We start from the raw sequence: 19,167 nt of genomic DNA on the forward strand, positions 1-19,167 counted from the left end.
TGAAACTGCGCAGCTGTGCGCGCAAAAAAAAAAAAAATGCCGCTCTAGTAGCACCACCCTGAGCTTATTTTAGCTGCAGAACTGCTGCTCTGAGAAAAAAAAATATTACCAGTATCAGCCTCTAGTCGGGTACAGCTTTTTGTGGCTATGAAGGGGAAGCTACGAGCGCGAGACGCCGGCTTCTGCGCCTTGCTCGCGCGCTCATGAGCCAAAGACGCCGGCGTGTTAGCTGACAGCTTGCGCTCGTAACTACCACTGTATACAGAAAGCTGGCCACGATTATTGCATCTGATGAGTATTGACACGCCTTTGCGGTGCGTGCTTAAAAAACGATGCGGTTTTACTCGGCCTACCGGCCGCACGACAGCAGAAGCGTACGGCGGGCGCTGCCCAAATGAGGGTAACTTGTGGCGCCACCTGTTGTGGCGCGCCGTCCCTCCTGAAGAGTCACGTGATATTTACGTGGACACGCGCCGCCGTAGGAGCCGGCGTATTGAGCAGGTCGCTAAGTAATAAAGCCGGTCGTGGTGAATATAAATAACGAATTTTGAGAGATCTAGAGGAAATCGGAATGAAAATCGAGGACACGCAGCGGAAATAAGAAGTTTTGCTCTGTCTCAAGCGGCTGATAAATATAAATAGAGGAATCTGTGAATATAAATAACGAATTTTGAGAGATCTAGAGGAAATCGGAATGAAAATCGAGGACACACAGCGGAAATAAGAAGTTTTGCTCTGTCTCAAGCGGCTGATAAATATAAATAGAGGAATCTGTGAATATAAATAACGAATTTTGAGAGATCTAGAGGAAATCGGAATGAAAATCGAGGACACACAGCGGAAATAAGAAGTTTTGCTCTGTCTCAAGCGGCTGATAAATATAAATAGAGGAATCTGTGAATATAAATAACGAATTTTGAGAGATCTAGAGGAAATCGGTATGAAAATCGAGGACACACAGCGGAAATAAGAAGTTTTGCTCTGTCTCAAGCGGCTGATAAATATAAATAGAGGAATCTGTGAATATAAATAACGAATTTTGTGAGATCTTGAGGAAATCGGTATGAAAATCGAGGACACACAGCGGAAATAAGAAGTTTTGCTCTGTCTCAAGCGGCTGATAAATATAAATAGAGAAATCTGTGAATATAAATACCGAATTTTGAGAGATCTAGAGGAAATCGGTATGAAAATCGAGGACACACAGCGGAAATAAGAAGTTTTGCTCTGTCTCAAGCGGCTGATAAATATAAATAGAGGAATCTGTGAATATAAATAACGAATTTTGAGAGATCTAGAGGAAATCGGAATGAAAATCGAGGACACACAGCGGAAATAAGAAGTTTTGCTCTGTCTCAAGCGGCTGATAAATATAAATAGAGGAATCTGTGAATATAAATAACGAATTTTGTGAGATCTTGAGGAAATCGGTATGAAAATCGAGGACACACAGCGGAAATAAGAAGTTTTGCTCTGTCTCAAGCGGCTGATAAATATAAATAGAGGAATCTGTGAATATAAATAACGAATTTTGTGAGATCTTGAGGAAATCGGTATGAAAATCGAGGACACACAGCGGAAATAAGAAGTTTTGCTCTGTCTCAAGCGGCTGATAAATATAAATAGAGGAATCTGTGAATATAAATAACGAATTTTGAGAGATCTTGAGGAAATCGGAATTAAAATCAAGGAAAAACAGCGGAAATAAATAACTTTTGCTCTGTCTTCACCCACCGACTTCATCTTCCACGTCTTCGGTTCACCACTCGCTTATTTTGAGCCGGCTACTGCATCTTCCCTTTGATTTGAGCCTCAGCACAAAGAAGTGCAGCGCCATAGCGGTGTGAGCACGACTTTCACAGGAATGTGTCAGGTCCAGTCCATCCACACAAATAAAGTCTCCGAGCACACAACATTTGCGCACAACACAGGGAACAGAATTCACGACAAATTTCAGAAGCATAGGAAAAAAATTATTAATATGCAAGTCAAGACACATACCAGACATAGTCACATATTCAGTCTTGAGTCCTGGAGAGCAACTTCTCCCTCTACGAGTGCTCACAGTTTACGCACCTTAACAACGAATTCCTCTGCCAGCCACGAGCGTCAGGTGATAAATTGAGGGAAAGGGGAAAAAATTAGCAGTGGCTTAGCTCGGCTATGCCAGGATATACGTAGCGTGAGCAGCAATTTCGCTCTCCTTCTCCATGGCTATATCACACTGGCAAACGCCCCGCTATCGGTATAGCCCCACTGATACCTCTGCGCATGCGCACAAAATGAGAGGCGCTATCAGGCGGCTCCGGCGCAGACTGCGCAACGGAGGTGCACAGCTGGGCACGCGCCGGCGCCGGTGCGTCTGCCGCGGCTATCCCGTCACTCCTCTGAAATGTGCAGACCGGCGAGGCGCGCCAGCTGTGCCCCGTGTGACGTCACTGCTCCTCGCGCATGCGCAGCACGGCTCTCCAGGAGCCACGCGAAACTGTTCAACCTCGGCCAGTGTAGCTCACGCTACAAAAAGGCGCTCGGCAGGTGCCTGCATGGTTTATTATCGACACAGCGAAACAGGTTTGTCATTACAGCGGGTAATCAATAAAAGGCATCGTGTAATTCAGATGGTTCAAGATATTCGTCTCACAAAAGGCGTATATCTTGTGTAATCGGATTGGTATGTATAAACCGATTAGTTACTTAACGTGTAAATAAATTGAAAATCATTGATTTTATTGCTTTGAATATAACGGAACTCCCCGTATGTAAATGCATTGAAGAAGGATGAGAGAAGGAAGGAGGGGGCTGTAACTTCCAACATGAACGCCTCGTATATGCTGCCTTCTCTGTTTCTATCTAAGCCTGCTTTGCACTCCGAGTATTAGCCGTGCCCGTGATGAGCGCTCATACTTGTAGAGGCAGGCAGGTCAAGTACGGAAGCGGAAATCCTATATGTGATGGAAGTAATGTAGGCGTCCGGTAAGTTTAAGTTGGCTTAGAGCTTTAACGTCTCCAAGCTGCACGAGGGGTACAGAAGATGTTGCAGGAGGTCTGCGGATTGATTCTGACCATCTGCTTTCTTTTTTAATGTGCGCGATAACATCGAAAAGCACTCGGGTGCTCCTGCCGCGGCCAGGATTCGATCCTGCAACCTTGGGCAGCAGCCAAACGTCATAACCGCTACGCCATCGTGGCGGGCACCTGTAATAAGTAAGGAGAAGAAAATTAATCCGTTAAGCACCTTACGATGTACCGAGTGTTCACGAAAATAGCAAGTACACGGTAAACTATTGGATATATCAGAACAAAACGAGCGTCTGATCCCCGATACCCAATTCTTCTGAATTCTTCCCCTAATGGACACGAAATGTGCAACGCACTCTAGAAACCCGCAATATAGGCCAGGTTTTCAACGCAAGGAATAGCACTCGATCTTCACCCGCCAAATTTCGAAAAAAAAAAAACGCAAGACGATGGGCAGTAAGAGTACAACAAGCGGTCTGCAAACGCCACTAATGCGCTCCAAATTATCCCGCATGCGCATTGCATTACAGGCCATTGGTATCACCGTCTGTAGAATTTAATATATAAAAAAGTAATTCGCAAAGTAAAATTTAAGCATATGGATGTGGCCAGGATGGTCGCGCTCAAGACGCCACACGGCATATATGCTATGTTACCGTTGTAGTCGCAACGCAATAGTAGGCCTCACAGGTTAAAAAAAAAAAGCGTGAGCGTAAGCTAAATATGAGCCACTGATCCGGTTTAGCAGCGCTCTTAGCGCAGGCAATACTTTGATGCAAACAGCAGCCAAATACTATATGTATACCATTCGTAAGGTAATCCCTCATAAACTGTTCATGCTGACAAAAATGCCGAGGTAGACTCTAAGTGACTTTTGACCACGCAGGATTGCCGCATTAAATCACGGAAAAAAATCCGTAATTCATTCGTCAGAAATAATACTCGCCTGACCGAGAAAAGACCGCCGAATTTTCAGAAAATAAAAACCGAAAAGTCCAACTACCTACAAGAGTCCTTGCAATTTAGGATGGCAGTTCATTCGTTGAGTTCGGTCTCAAAATTTGTTGGCCCTGGGGTGGAAGCCGTTGGCGGGATCAAATCACGGGTTGAATTTTCAAAGCTTTACACTCATTAAAATGGCACACGTGGGCCGTGGCAATTGTATTATGGCGATTGCTATATCAAAATCCAATCCAAATCCACTTTATTTCCAACCTACAAGTTGGGGGTCCCCCAGGGAAAAAGCTGTCACAGACAGCTTGACTGGGCCCTGGGGGCCTACAGGCAGCATCACGCAGTGGACTTCACAGCACAGTCAAAAAGATATATGAACATGAAGCTCGTACGTAGAGCAAATGCAGTGTTTACACTTCTTAATACTTACACATACAGCAGATGTCCAAATTGAATATGAACATGAAGCTTATACAAATAGCAAATGCAGTGTTTACACTTCGTGAAGAGTTATAAAGTAATATTTAAATATAATGTATTTCATTTCAATACATTAATATATGATGGGCGCCGGCCATTCACTGCCTGTTGTTAACGTGCAAGATTACTGTCCGGGCCTTTGTTTTGCCTGGTACAAGCTTTAGCTTCCGCTCGGATATGTCAACAAATTTTGAGACAGGGTGTGCATTTATGTGAAGACTCATACTACTGATATTGCCCACAAAACATAATGTAGTCATAGCACTTAACAGTAATACACAGAAATATATTCAGAACACGATACACACGAAAACTAGGTCACACATAGTTCACAGGCTCGAGAACATTACAGTACAGAGATGTACAGAAATACCCTGATATATATGCCAGGTAACTGTACACCATGCGGTTATAATCGCCAAGCACTGCTAACGAATTAATTTCGTATAAACTCGCGAAAATTTTCTTCCGCGAGTAATGTCGATAAAATATCAATTCATTATTCGAATGAAATATGTTTATTTATGTCAATTTTGCCCATTTTCAGGGCTCTAATAAGAGCAGTTTGCATAATACTCATACCTTTTTCAGGGGTGCGACAGCCACGATATATAGTTTCTTGAACAGCTCTTGGAGCAGAAAAACCTGCGTCCTGGAGCATCTCGAGCAGGATTACAACCATTTTGGAGTAACTTGGAGAGAAAAAAAAAAAACAAACTGCGTTGCTCGAACCCGCATCATGTGCAAAAGTAGATGAGCATGTTGTTCATGTCTGCAATTTATTTTTTACAAGCGAATGAACGCGCAACAAGTCATAGTTCAATGTCACTTATTTAAACACTTTCACGTATATACACAATACCTTCAAATTCGTATCAGTTCGGCGCAGCATCTTTGCGCCGTTAGACTTTGCGATATAATCTAATGAGCCATTTGCCAAGTGAACTGGCTTTATCATGCATGCTCAAGCATCAATGTCCACATTTACGTGTCATACACTGCCTTTATACTACCTAAAATATCTTACTTCAGGAACAACAGCCGTTGTTGTGTTTTCTCATTATGCAGTGCTTACTGGTGATGATCATGATGGTGATGATGATGACAGCCTTCCTGGTACGGCTGGTGTCCCGAGAGTGGGAACGGTGTAGCGCTGAGCCACACTGCCATTGCAGCAAGCATGGAAGGGGGGTGGGGGTTGAGGGGCCCATCGCTGCTTATTTTGCGAAATTAACTGTCCACGAAATGCTGCTATAACCTGCGTCTTCAGACAAATTCGCGAAATGACAACGCTGCTGCTTTTGCGTCGCATTTCGACAATTTCTAATGCTGGCGCTTGGCCCACGATGGCGAATCGAGAGTTTAAAATTTTCCGCAGATCGCGGTCATTCGTCGCTACTCACGACTGCTCCAGGAGGCAATGCACCAATAAAAGGCCGCCGCCGCCGCGTTCTCACGAGATATCGCCCGGGTTGTTGGCCGCCGCGGCAGGGGCAACGCAACGTTGCGCCACCGCGCGACGAAACGTCGTCGATGTCGTCTATCGCCGGAACAGAGCGAGCGTTACCCAGCACGAGAAGGGCAGGTTTTCCGCTCTTTCTTTTTTTCCCTCTCTCTCTCTCTCGCACTTTTCATTTGGCAGAGCGGCTAGACCATTCCTCCGCGATGGCTGAAAGGGAACAGCTCCTCCTCGCTCCTCAAGGGCGATGGCCACGCGAGTGTGGACAGCGCCAGACCTCTGCACGCCTCCTCACTGATGCCTCTTCCTATGGCGGCGTGCCGTTCAGCCTGCCGTCGTCTGCTGAACCGCGGCCACACGCGCCGACTCACACCACACCGGATGGGGATTGCGACATTGGCAGTTTCGCGCTCAGCACGCCGACAGACCTCCTCCGTAAGGGAGCAAAAGCAAAGAGCTAAGGTCCGCCAGGGCAGACCACTCCGTACCCTGCCTGCAGGCCGCGCAAGCGAGAGGCCCTCAGCACCTTTTTCTTGAGCGGTAGCAGTGAAAAGGGGGGGGGGGGGGGGCCCGTTGGCGGTTACGCAACATTGGAGACGTAGCCTATACGGCTCGCCGATTAAACGTCGCTCCTTCTAAGGTACAAGCGAGGATGATACTCTCCAAGTAAAAAAAAGGATGCCGAAGTTTGGGACAGACGGTTTATCAAGGTGCAGGGGGGCAGGGCCAAGAAAAAGCGCTTTCGCTGGCTTTATAAAGACTGGGTTTTCTGCGGCACAGTTCAGGAGCGTCCTTTGGTCTCTGTCGAAGCACACACCGCAGACGATCGTTCCGGGCAGGGCAGAGCATACAGCAACATGTGGTCTCCATTGGCATTCGCATTTCTCGTCGTCACTGTGAGCGCGGTCGACTACGAGCTGAGGCCGGAGCTTGGAAAGTACCAGAACGAGGCTGAGGTGCGTATGTGAACCTTAAGCTCGCGCAATGTCTGGTGCGTGCAATACACTGCACAGTGTATAGTACGGTGTGCTATTGTGTACCATGAGTGCTTTTAGCGATAAGCATTACTGCACTGACCTATACAGAAATCATGGCAGCATATTAGTTGCAGGTAAGGCAGCCTAAGTGATTGAATTTAGTCCTTCTGAGTGTAACTTAATCGTGAGTGGGGCACGCGAACGTATCACAGCGCCAGCTGAGTCGCAGAAATGGAATATGATTAAAAAAAGAACAGTACTTCTCTCTGCATTGTGCTCTTGTTGGGACTTCCCTTCCCTAAATTTCTGTATTGACCAGAACAGGCATACCATTAGTAAGGCCACTTTACTCCAAATATATCACCTCTGACAAGGGAAACAGCCAGAAACTGTGTCGACGCAAGTGCTCATTGCTTTTTTATTAGTGTGGTTCTGCCAGTAACACGCATCACTCAGTGCATGTGCGTCCGTTTGCTTTGCGCGCAGTGCTACCCGCTCGAGTCATACTGGTACGTAATCTACCGCACGTACGATCATGACCCCTACTTCGGAGACGGCAAGTGCACCTACTTCAGGCAGACCAAGCCCCTGGTGAACGGCACCGCTGAGGGTCACGTTAATAACTCCAGCGGCCTGGTTGTGTAAGTATGTGCAGGCATGCTGTGCTCGCTACGCATAGCTCCCTGGTTGGCTACGCAGTCGTTTGTCTTCTACTGAATCGATCCACTAAAGGCTCAGTACTTGTATCACGCGCTTCTGCCAGGGAGAGGGACACAGTTAGGAACAGTCTCTTTTGCAAGATTAATATCAAGGCTAAGGCGGCTATTTCTTGAAGTGACACATCAGTATCCATTCGAAGAAGAAGCCAGCTAACCTAATAATAATAATAATAATAATGGTTTTTGGGGAAAGGAAATGCGCAGTATCTGTCTCATATATCTGCGGACACCTGAACCGCGTCGTAAAGGAAGGGATAAAGGAGGGAGTGAAAGAAGAAGGGAAGAGCCAGCTAACCTACACTTGAATTCCTGGTCGACCCTCATTGAAAGAGCTAACTGACAAAGGTTGCTGTCTGCCAACCTCCCCTTGCTGCCTACGTGGGAACGGCCTACAGCACTGTTGCTATCAGGGTGTTCGTAAACCACAGCGCCGCGCGGTGAGATTCTCTCTTTCGGGCAGTGTTGTAGGCGTTAGCGAAAAAAAGTAACTAAATACGTTACTCGGTACGCTGAAAAAAAAAAAGGAACGCGTTACCGCCCCACGTAAGCTACAAAAAAAAGTTACGCATTACTGTTACCGTTACCGAAAAAAAGTACCGCACGTTACTTTTCCGTTACTCCATAGCTATAAATTTTAATTAGTGCATCTTCGCTGCAAGAACTCACGATAACAATTTTATAAAGCTCATATTTCGCATGAAACTTCTCGCCCAACAATGATATTACCCGAAATCCTGATTTAACGAGAATACTTTGCACAAATGTGCACAATCTTAGCAATGTTATAGTGGCCTAAAGTTTCCTATAGAGTTACTTGTGACGGCTAGTAACTGTGGCACATGGTGAACCCATTTTCTGAATGTGACCTAAAACACAAAATCACATTTCATCATCAATTATAACTTCACAAACAAAACATCGGTGATATCTCAACAACTTTACAGTAGTTCTGAAAAATGTGATGTTCCAAAATGCTCGACATGCTTCCACTCTTTAGAGAGTTATGAGTGTAAGTGGTTTGGTAAGGGGGGGTAGCAGGTGTTGCGTGTTCGTGCACGTGTTTCGTGCTTTATTGGTATATATATATATATATATATATATATATATATATATATATATATATATATATATATATATATATATATATATATATATATATATATATATATATATATATATATATATATATATATATATATATATATATATATATATAAGTAGACTTTTAAGTCGACTTAAAACCCCGATGAAGGACGGTCCACCGTCTGAAACCGTTGGTGAATAAACCAATATAATCGAACCAGTTGTGGCCTTTTCACTGTGCAAGTTTTCACTGGCCCGTTGAGCAACCCCGACTGCTTCCACTATATATATATATATATATATATATATATATATATATATATATATATATATATATATATATATATATATATATATATATATATTTGTTGGACGCGTCATCATGGGCAGGTGTTTTCTGGCATGCAACAAAGGTCGTCGAGAGCCCCTGTGGATTTTGTTCATTTGCAACATCACTTTCGGCGCTTTTTTTTCTAAAAAAAGAGGCGAAGGGGGCAATTGGAATAAACAGAAACTAGTAACGTGACACCTCACATTACCGAAAAATGTTAACTTAAGTACGTTACCCGTAACAGTTCCGAAATGATAACGAGTACGTTACTAAGTTACCGAAAAAAGCAACGCCTTACCGGTAACGGCGTTACTTGTAACGCGTTACCACCAGCACTGCTTTCGGGTCGTCTGTCACATGTGCTAATCATTTTTACTCACCTCTGCACCACTGGTGCCTAATTACACGCGATCACACAAAAAAAAATGATTTAACAGTTAGGAATTAAATATACGCGAGTTTCATTTTCAGCTAAAAAACATGACCGCTTTTAGTACTGAGTGGTAATGCACTGCAACTCTATTTCAGCTCAGCAGTCAATATTTTCGTATTTTCGTGCTCGCGTTTTATTGACCTCGATGGTGCGGTCAGGCCGGAATGAAACGTGAACGGGCATGTGCCATATACTTTCCTAATATACAGAGAGATATTCCTTGACAGCCGATTTATGAATATGTACTTCGCTAAACCCTTTGCCCATATAGCCGCCGCGGTGGCTGAGTGGTTATGACGTTCGGCTGCTGGCCCGAAAGACGCGGGTTCGTTCCCGGCCGCGGCGGTAGAATTTCAATGGAGGCGATATTCTAGAGGCCCGTGTACTGTGCGATGTCAGTGCACGTTAAAGAGCCCCAGGTGGTCGAAATTTCCGGAGCCCTTCACTACGGCGTCTCTCATAGCCTGAGTCGCTTTGGGACGTTAAACCACCATAAACCGAACCAAACCAAACCTTTGCCCATAAACAATATGATTCAGGTTGGTTGTACAATGCAGCAGAAAGTATTCGGCTAAACTATTTTGCTTTGTTCACAGGCGCTATTCGCATTTCATTCCGGCCTGATTGGACATGCAAGATGTCACAATAGCTGCAGTGAAAATATTTAACTCTATACAGCCCCTGACAGGGTATCAAATAAGGATTTCCGTTGCCTATATGATTCATAATCTCAATCATTATTTATAATCTGAATTATTATTTTACGCAAAAGGTACTTTTCAGTGCAAAACTGCTCACTGCGGCTTCGTTCGTAATCCGCTTGTGTTGGCAGGATCAATAAGGTTTTAATTATAAAATTCTTTTAGCTCCAATGCTTGTCAAATTAAGGCGAACATCGTCCAGCTTATGTGCCGAACCTGAAGCCGAACTTATCCGAAATATTCCGAAACCTTCCGTTCAAGTGCATGGAATTCAGTGCAAGAACACTTCAGCCCCGAATGGGATTCGAACCAGCAGTAGTGCAAACGGAGCATCTTCGTTCCCCGATGCCTCAGACCACTCAGCCATCGCCGCAGTTTTTTTAATATGCTTATTTAATGAAATAACAGCAACTGCAGGGACTCTCCAGCCTTACATGCTCACGCCATGATAACTCCTCCGGCACATCAAAATTCCTAGAGACGCGCATATTTATTTATCTATTTATTTATTTATTTATTTATTTATTTGGAATACTGCCAACCCCTCAGGGGAGTTGTTGTATAGGTAGAAAATACAATAACAACGACAAAAATGCACCAATGTGTAAAATACAAAAAATGGGCAATATACAAATTTCAAAGTCAAGAAGAAACGTAACGCAGACGCTATAGACGCCAAGAACGTAGAAAAACAGAACGCTATGGTTTATGGTTTATCGGGGTTTAACGTCCCAAAGCGACTCAGGCGATGAGTGACGCCGTTGTGAAGGGCTCCGGAAATTTCGACCACCTGCGGTTACGCCTGAACCGGAGATAAGATTTTTTTTTTTCAATATCGTTTAGCTGGATTTACATCGTCATCTGGCATGACAAGGGAGCAGAGTCGAGGCCGATCGAGGCCGCAGAGGTGCACTCGCATCTTCCTGCTACTCTTCCTCATTTGGGGGGGGGGGGGGGGGGAGAACTGACATGACCCCCTCTCTGCCCAACCTACTGCAGCGTCTTTTGAATCAAAATTGGTTTTGAGGAAAAGAAAGGGCGCAGTAACCGTCTCACTTTTCGATGGACATCTCAACCACGTCGAAAGGGAAGATGCCGTTGTGGAAGGCGCCGGATTAATTTCCAACACCTCGGGGGGGGGGGGGGGGGGGGGGGGGGGAACTCTAGCGCGCACTGGCATCGCGCAGCACACGGGCGCCTTTAGCGTTTCACTTCCATCGAAACGAGGCCACAATGGCGGGAGTAGATGCCATGTTGCTTGTTATACTTGTGATTTACGTGTGATAATAATGTTTTATTTTTCTTATTGCACAGGAACGTCAAGACCGAACTGCTCAAGTCGGAAGGTTACAAATACTACAACAAGGTCAACGTGACGGTTCTTTCCGGTAAGCGTACCATCCCTACAAGCAGCGTTCAGCCACTCGAAAATTAATTGACGACGTCACCACTGGTGATACGGAAAATCAGAGCTAGCTGGCATGTGACAAAGATTACGCGCAGAAAAACGCGGCTCAGGCGAGATGCCCAAGCGGGGTCCCCCCCCCCTCCTCGCCTGCTGCCCTTACGCGAGATGTCTGCGGACATCAACACGTCTGTCCCGGGAACCTTCGCTGCGTTTGTTTTGGGAAATTCAGCGCCAGGAGCAAGGCACTGGCTATGAACACGGGGTGGTCACGTGATGACGCCCCCCTGGTGGGAAATCTCGTGCAGGGTGGCTCCCTCCCTCCCCCCTCCCCTTCCAGATGTGTGCACCCGTGATCAACCCAGACAAGGAAGAAGCTATTAAAGCGCGCAGCACTGTCGCTAACACGGAAGTTCCATTTCCAGTTGTGTACACGTGTTGAAACGTGACAGGTGCGGTCGGACTCTCGAGTACGCCACAGAACTCAGCGACAGGACCCCTATGCAAACCAACGTGGCCCTCGCATTGCGGTGCGAAAACGTTTCCATCACCGCTATACCTGTCTGTTTTACTATATCGCAACTAGATCATTTTGATTGCCACATCGGCCTTTAAAACGCTTTTCAGCGCTATACTTATCCTTGTCTCGACCATTACCGGACATGCCTATTTTGCTAATATATGATTTCTGCTACCATTTTTTTGTTTTGTAAGCGATATTTCATACTGAATTGCACATTGATATTATTACTCTTTTTTGTTGTTTTGTTTTGTGTGAGATCTCTTTTTGTGATATGCATCACGTATGCTAAATGCTGTGTGTATGCTATGGAAATTGTATAGGTCAATTTCGTTTGTGAACTTTTTGGGTGAATGTTTATTTATAGATTCTTTTTTTTTAAAACACACGTTATTGCCATGTATTAGCTGTCCCCTAGGCCTAGTCAAGCTCATAGCTTTTAGCTCAATTTCTGGAAAAAATATAATATGTATGTATGTATGTATGTATGTATGTATGTATGTATGTATGTATGTATGTATGTATGTATGTATGTATGTATGTATGTATGTATGTATGTATGTATGTATGTATGTATGTATGTATGTATGTATGCATGTATGTACGGGCTGGTTCACGCCCGAAGAACCGTCCAAGGGCACAACACTATCTCTGCTCACCAGAGTAAAGCCAGTGAATTCCATCTTCGCAGCGGCTAGTTGGTTTGGCGCAGTAACACAACTCAGGAAGCATAAACGAATATGTACGCGGTGCGCCTTAGTACTGCCCGCTCTCTGTTGAGCGTGGCATCGTTTAGGCTTTTACTGTGGCGACTGAAAACAATGTCTTGTTCCAGAAAAAAAAAGTTCCAAGCTGAAGCACCACGCTAATGAAACTTTGTCTTACTATTTTTCTCGTTCCACCGCAGCGGTGGCCTAGTGGTCTGAGCATCCGCCTCGCATGCGGGAGGTGCGGGGTTCGATCCCCAGTGCCGCCGGGTACCCACCCGTGATACAATGGGTACAAGCTTTCCCCTGGTCTGGTGCTCGATTGGCTTATTTAGGGTGAAATGCTTGGGAAATGGGTCTTTGACCCCACCTTGAGAAGTCGAAAATACCTTGTGCCATGGCGCTCTTTGGCAGTATAGATGCCCTTGCGCCATAAAAATCCATAATCATCATCATATTTTTCTCGTTCCAGGACCGAAGAAGGGACACAACGTCCACGTGTACACAGCCTACTCCGACTGCAACGAGTGCAAGGTCTACAGGCACCCTTACGCTGGCGGTAAGGGCTCGCATACTAGGAATCACTGTTGACCTGGTTGGTTGGAGTTCGTACTGGTTAAAAGGCACAAGGACAGGACAGAATACGTAGAAGGAGGATAGGACGTCGCCCTGGCACCTCTTAACCAACAAATGACACTAACAGACTGGCGTGTTTTGCAACTAAGATCATATGAAAATAAGGGAGTAAGTACTGATTATTATCCACCCAAGCGCAGCCATACGGCTACAAAGGAATACAGCCCTCACGGGAACTTCTTAGTTAAAGAAAAATTCATCCTAGTCGGGGTTCGAGCCCGGGACCACCGCCACACCGGTGTAGTCGCTCTGCCAACTGAGCTAGCCGGGACGGCAAGGTTATAATAGGACGAGAGCGAATTGATCAACTACTCCAGGCGGGAACGGTTTTGTTGGAAATGTGGACGGCTCAAGAGATTTAGGATGGAAAAGAAAAACAGCATCTTCACGTCGATTCCGACCAATTGATTCAAAGTAATAGGTTCCACCCAAGGCGTGACGCTGCTTGCTTAATCAGGTTCGTAAGCAAAGGCAATGCAGCAGTGCCTTGCCTGGGAAAAATATAGTTGAAAGTCGCGGATGGGTTGGGTTGCCGTTTACCGTTTCGCTGTTGCCGTTTACCGTATATTTTCTCACTCATCTCTGTCATGATCCGAGTTTATTATTATTATTCAACAAAGCTATGTTTTACTTCTATTAAATCTTCAATTTACGCCGATGCAGTTACACCAGGTCGCTCAAGAGAGGGATATTTACGTTACGTTTCTCTCGCTTTTGTAACGCAAGTACTCTTTGTATCCCACACATCGACTTTCGCAAACGACCAACCTGTATGTTCCTTTAAGCATGTAAAAAAAGTCTCAGGGTTCTAACTTGGTTAAACCGATTATAGTGCGAAGCACGGGCAGTATTAGTGGACGAAGAAGTCGGTGTGCAATGCACAGCGCGAGAGTGGGTTGCAATCGATTACTTATATAAATTCCGTCACATTCAGCTATATGTTTCCAAATTCGTACGATCCGCACTGCGCCTTCTGCGGTGAAGTGGCTGACCTATACCATATGCTATGGGCATGCCATAAAACAGTTATACCAAGAATCAACAACCCAACAACTAAGGACCAGATTTTGCTGGTGAACCGGGCAAGAGCGGCGGCAAAAGCCAATGGGCGCCCGGATTTTGGATTGTAAAACATTTACTGCGTCGAGAGCATGTTGCAGGAGACACATGCTAGATGGCCGCTAGCCCATGGCTGGCGGCTACCTCGTTGGCCCGCTCGATTGTCCGTACTTGAATATTGGGGTCCGAGCTGACCAGCACGGCCTCCCACCGCTCGGGAGAAGGGAGCTGTATCAACTCCGCCGGAGGCGGATCATTTGCGCAGTTCCACAGAATGTGGTCGTATGTGGCCCTTTCACCACATTTATGGCAGTTTGGGTCGTACTGGCCAGGGTACAAGAGGGCAAGCACTGCCGGATTCAGAAGGGAGCGTGTTTGCAGTCGGCGCCAGGTAACTTCCCGCGCTTTTGTTAACGATTTGTGGGGAGGGGGATATGCGCGCCTCTCCAGCCTAAAGTGATGGGTGATGTCATGAAATGAGATCCGCACGTCCCTCGTGAAATTCGGGTCGGAGGGCGCGCTCACTGCCCGGTCGACGAAACCTCGGGCTTGCGCGTGAGCCGCCTCGTTCCCCGGATTAGACGAGTGGGCCGGGACCCAGATCAACTCTCTAATCGGAAGGGGTGCCTGGAACTCTCTCTCTCTCCCTCAGTGTTGCAGTTTAACACGAGGGGTGTTCGTCTGCGGTGATAGCCTATAGTGCCCTCGCGCAGCGGCCTGCGAAGCTGATCTGTTCGCGGGTTCCACTTCCAGTCGTGGAAATTGATTTGACTTCTTTTTTAACAACGTGGCATCGCTGTTGCTAGGCAACGGCACAAGACCAAAAAACGACAAGATTCTTGGTCGGTGTTGGTGAGCGTAGAGTGCTTTCGTACAATCAACTTTCGTGTACGCCGGACCTCCGACGTTGACCAATTTGTAGCACCGACATTTCGCGATCCCGTAGCCATTAGCATCAGTGGCGTTGAAACATAGGCGTAGGAGTTTCGCCACTTCTCCGTTCCCAGTGCGGAAACGTGAATCGTACTCCATCGGACGTTTTCTCGCAGAGTCTGCCTGCTCCCTGGTGGTACCTGCACACAAGAAGAACCACCTGACCCACTCCTGCAAGTTCATTTTCCACCTCCTCTGCGGCGAGAGCCACCACGCCGTCTACGACGAGACCTGCAAGACCCACCAGTGAGCACGTGGGCGCCACGAGAACCAGTCGTCGCACTCATGGAACATTTACACCGCCGTTACGCCTCTGCTTGGTCTCCGTTTTCTCATTTGAACATAAAATAAAGCCCGCGCATACTCAATTGCTTCCACTCTTGTATACGCTTCGCTCTTTCCTTCGTGCGACTGCATGCAGGCCTGTTGCTTCCTACGGGTGGAGTAAACTTTCGGAGAATCAGGACTGGGTATACAACTCACGGACGGTGATGACGCCTGACTTGAGCATGCGTCACCGACACGGGACGTGGTCGCCTACCAAACAGATATCTGGACCCATTATAGGCCTCGCCTCTAGAAGCCATTACTTTGTAAGGGTATTGCCACGTGCGTCGTGGTGACGGCATGTTAGTAGTCAGGAAGACAGTGAAAGTCTTCCGATTAAGAAACTCTTTACAGGGCTGACGCGCGCCCCCAAAGAACTGAACCACTGCTACGATAGCAACAACCGTGCTCGGCAGTCAACGAAGAACAAAATCACCGCCGCTCTTGACCGCGCTCAATTTCTAGCCCTGGAAGTGCGCTGGGTCCAAGCCGAAATCTGGGCAGCCAGCGCTTATATACCAGCCGCCACCACCGCCATTGGGACCACTGGAGTCCATCTGCGCTGCGAACAGTAGCACGCACGCGCCGGCCCATTTCTCGGGCAAAGGCGCGTTTTTTGAAATATCGGACCGCGCCTAGGAGTCGTACCCATATGGGTTGAAGACCACACAGGTAAGGCGCGGCAGTCACCTACTCTAATCTCGAATAACGTAGAAAGTACCGCGCGGCTACAAACATTCTAGCTAAATGCAGACTAGACTAAAGCTGCATCTCTCATCACAAACAAAGCCACGTATCGACGGTCCTGAGCAAGAAAACCCAAATATCACAACGCTTTGGGGCAATATGCTTTGGGCAAGACCAGTGCAACTGATTCTGTCGCATGAGTTCCAACACAGCCTGACGTTTCAACGCATTCGTCTCCTGGAACGAGAGAAACCAAGATCATTGGCAATGCAAAGGGAGAATCGCGAGCGTCGTGTATACGCTGCACCGACCGGAAACGATATCGGGCTGGCGAAGATTTGTAGCTCTAGTGAAGATATGAAACACACGGGCCACACTCTGAAATTATTACGCTGCTGAGTTGCCCGCATAGATTTTGGGTATGCGGCAGTCTTCCGCCAGGAAGAAATGACATTTAATTGCTTCGTGCATTTGTTGCACCTGTCGTTGCTACACTCGTTAGAGTCCTTCAACACTTATTCATGTGCGCCAAATGAACTGCTCTTTCAAGGTACTTAAAGCGCGCCCAGTTCAACGCTATGAGAAACGTCCATATGAGGCTAAACTGACGGCGGGCGGATGCAAACGAAAGAAAGCAAACCGTATACCAGTAAGTTGTTAAGATTCCTTGCAGTATGTCACACAAGCGTGGATTCATATCCTCGTTAGGCTCGGCGTGCAAGCAGCTCCAATGTAAAAGGGAACACATTATTCGCTTTCAACCAATTAATATTCCATAACTATGAGCGAAAACCACGCACTTTTGGTTTGTTCAAAATAGCCTTCCCCTGGAAGATTATTTTCATTGAGAAGTATAACAACATAATTCTTTAATACGTGCCAACTCGCTGTTCCCTTTCATATTGGAGCTGCATGCACAATAAATGAACATCTGACTTCCAAGCTTTTTTTTTCTTCTTTAAAGGGATCAGTTCTGCCACGCGGGTGGCTACTTCGAGTTGGTTACTTCGAGATAAACTTCCCGCTCCCAGAGGCAACACTGACATCGGCGTTGCGAGCGAAAAAGAAGAACGCACATGCCACCTGGGTCACGTGACCTTGTGGCGTCATCACAACCTGCCCACCGTGGCAGCGAACAGTTAAATTAGTGATTGGTCGCGAGAGGTCGCCCCGGAAGCCCCAATTGTGGGTGTGTTTGAAACAGCCACCTGGCGGGGCTGTGGCGCATCGCTTAACCGCTGCACCACTGCGCCATGTGTGGCATCAGGACTCCCAGTGACCTATGAATGTAATGTCCAGAATGACCAATTCCGCATATATGGGCATGTAGGCAGCACCTAAGCGACAGAGAAGGAGCACTTGCGCGGGAGGGATCTCTAATATGCTATCACACTGTACTCTTAAGGGTTGGTTAAGCGTTATGTAATGATGAAAAAAAAAAACGATGTCCCTGTCTGTGAACGGACACACAAAGAGGGCCCCAGGCCGCTGAAGGGACCCATTAAAGCTATTTTTATCTTGCGTCTAGCTCCACGAGATTATTTGCCATTTTAATTTAAATATGTATTAGATGGCGTATATGTACTTAACTAAAGACGCGTCCTATAAGACGTTGTAGCATATTTCTGAAGGCATAGTGACATGTACCACACAGCATGAAGAAATTTGTTACAAAAAGAACTTCTGGACACATATAGTTGCAAAAATTTATCCAAGTTCATGGGGACAACACTCGGACTCGAGATATACATTTTGGTTAGCGTTGACAAACTGAACATTTAGACAGGTCTGACAAGCGTATACTGCATGGCTATATCCTGTCAGGCTTATAAACTCTAAAGGACAAAAATTATTGTGGGACTATAAAAAGAACGAAATATATTGTGTCCCTGCCCGTGCCACTAAGTATAACGGGGTTACTTTAAAGGACAAAAAATATTGCAGGACTATAAAAAGAACGAGAAATATTGTGTCCCTGCCCGTGCCACTAAGTATAACGGGGTTACTCTAAAGGACAAAAATTATTGTGGGGCTATAAAAGAACGAAAAATATTGTGTCCCTGCCCGTGCCCCTAAGTATAACGGGTTACTCTAAATGGCAAAAATTATTGTGGGACTATAAAAGAACGAAAAATATTGTGTCCCTGCCCGTGCCCCTAAGTATAACGGGGTTACTCTAAAGGGCAAAAAGTATTGTGGGACTATTAAAGAACGAAAAATATTATGTCCCTGCCCGTGCCACTAAGTATAACGGGGTTACTCTAAAGGACAAAAAATATTGTAGGACTATAAAAAGAACGAAAAATAAAGTGTCCCTGCCCGTGCCATTAAGTATAACGGGCTTAATACTCTAAAGGGCAAAAATTGTGGGACAATAAAAAGAACGAAAAATAAGGTGTCACTGCCCATGCAACTAAGTACTCTAAAGTACAAAAATTATTGTGGGTCTATAAAAAGAACGAAAAATAAAGTGTCCCTGCCCGTGCCACCAAGTACTCTAAAGGACAAAAATTATTGTGGGACTATAAAAAAGAACGAAAAATAAAGTGTCCCTGCTCGTGCAACTAAACATAGCGGGCTGCAGGCTTTAGTGACCTGTAGCCATCAAATGACAGGCTGTATAGCCCTTTATGACGTGCACACATGCAAGGACCCGTCGGGATTGGTCGGCGCCGCATGCTCTGGCCATTCACGAACAGTTCTTGCGTACGCATACAACTGTGTGAACCTCGTCCCAG

The 19,167-nt window shown here is 46.1% G+C and overlaps 1 protein-coding gene across 1 annotated transcript; it reads left to right on the forward strand.

Annotated features, from left to right (window-relative positions):
* The first annotated feature begins 6,745 nt into the window (after window positions 1-6,745).
* On the forward strand, window positions 6,746-15,766 carry LOC144097099 (uncharacterized). The gene is made up of 5 exons (XM_077629888.1): window positions 6,746-6,867; window positions 7,375-7,529; window positions 11,470-11,543; window positions 13,260-13,346; window positions 15,532-15,766. The coding sequence occupies exons 1-5, from the start codon at window positions 6,769-6,771 to the stop codon at window positions 15,663-15,665; spliced, it is 549 nt and encodes a 182-aa protein (XP_077486014.1). The 5' UTR covers window positions 6,746-6,768; the 3' UTR covers window positions 15,666-15,766.
* The last annotated feature ends 3,401 nt before the right edge of the window (window positions 15,767-19,167 follow it).

The sequence above is a fragment of the Amblyomma americanum genome, chromosome 7 (assembly GCF_052857255.1).
Source record: "Amblyomma americanum isolate KBUSLIRL-KWMA chromosome 7, ASM5285725v1, whole genome shotgun sequence".
NCBI lineage: Eukaryota > Metazoa > Arthropoda > Arachnida > Ixodida > Ixodidae > Amblyomma > Amblyomma americanum.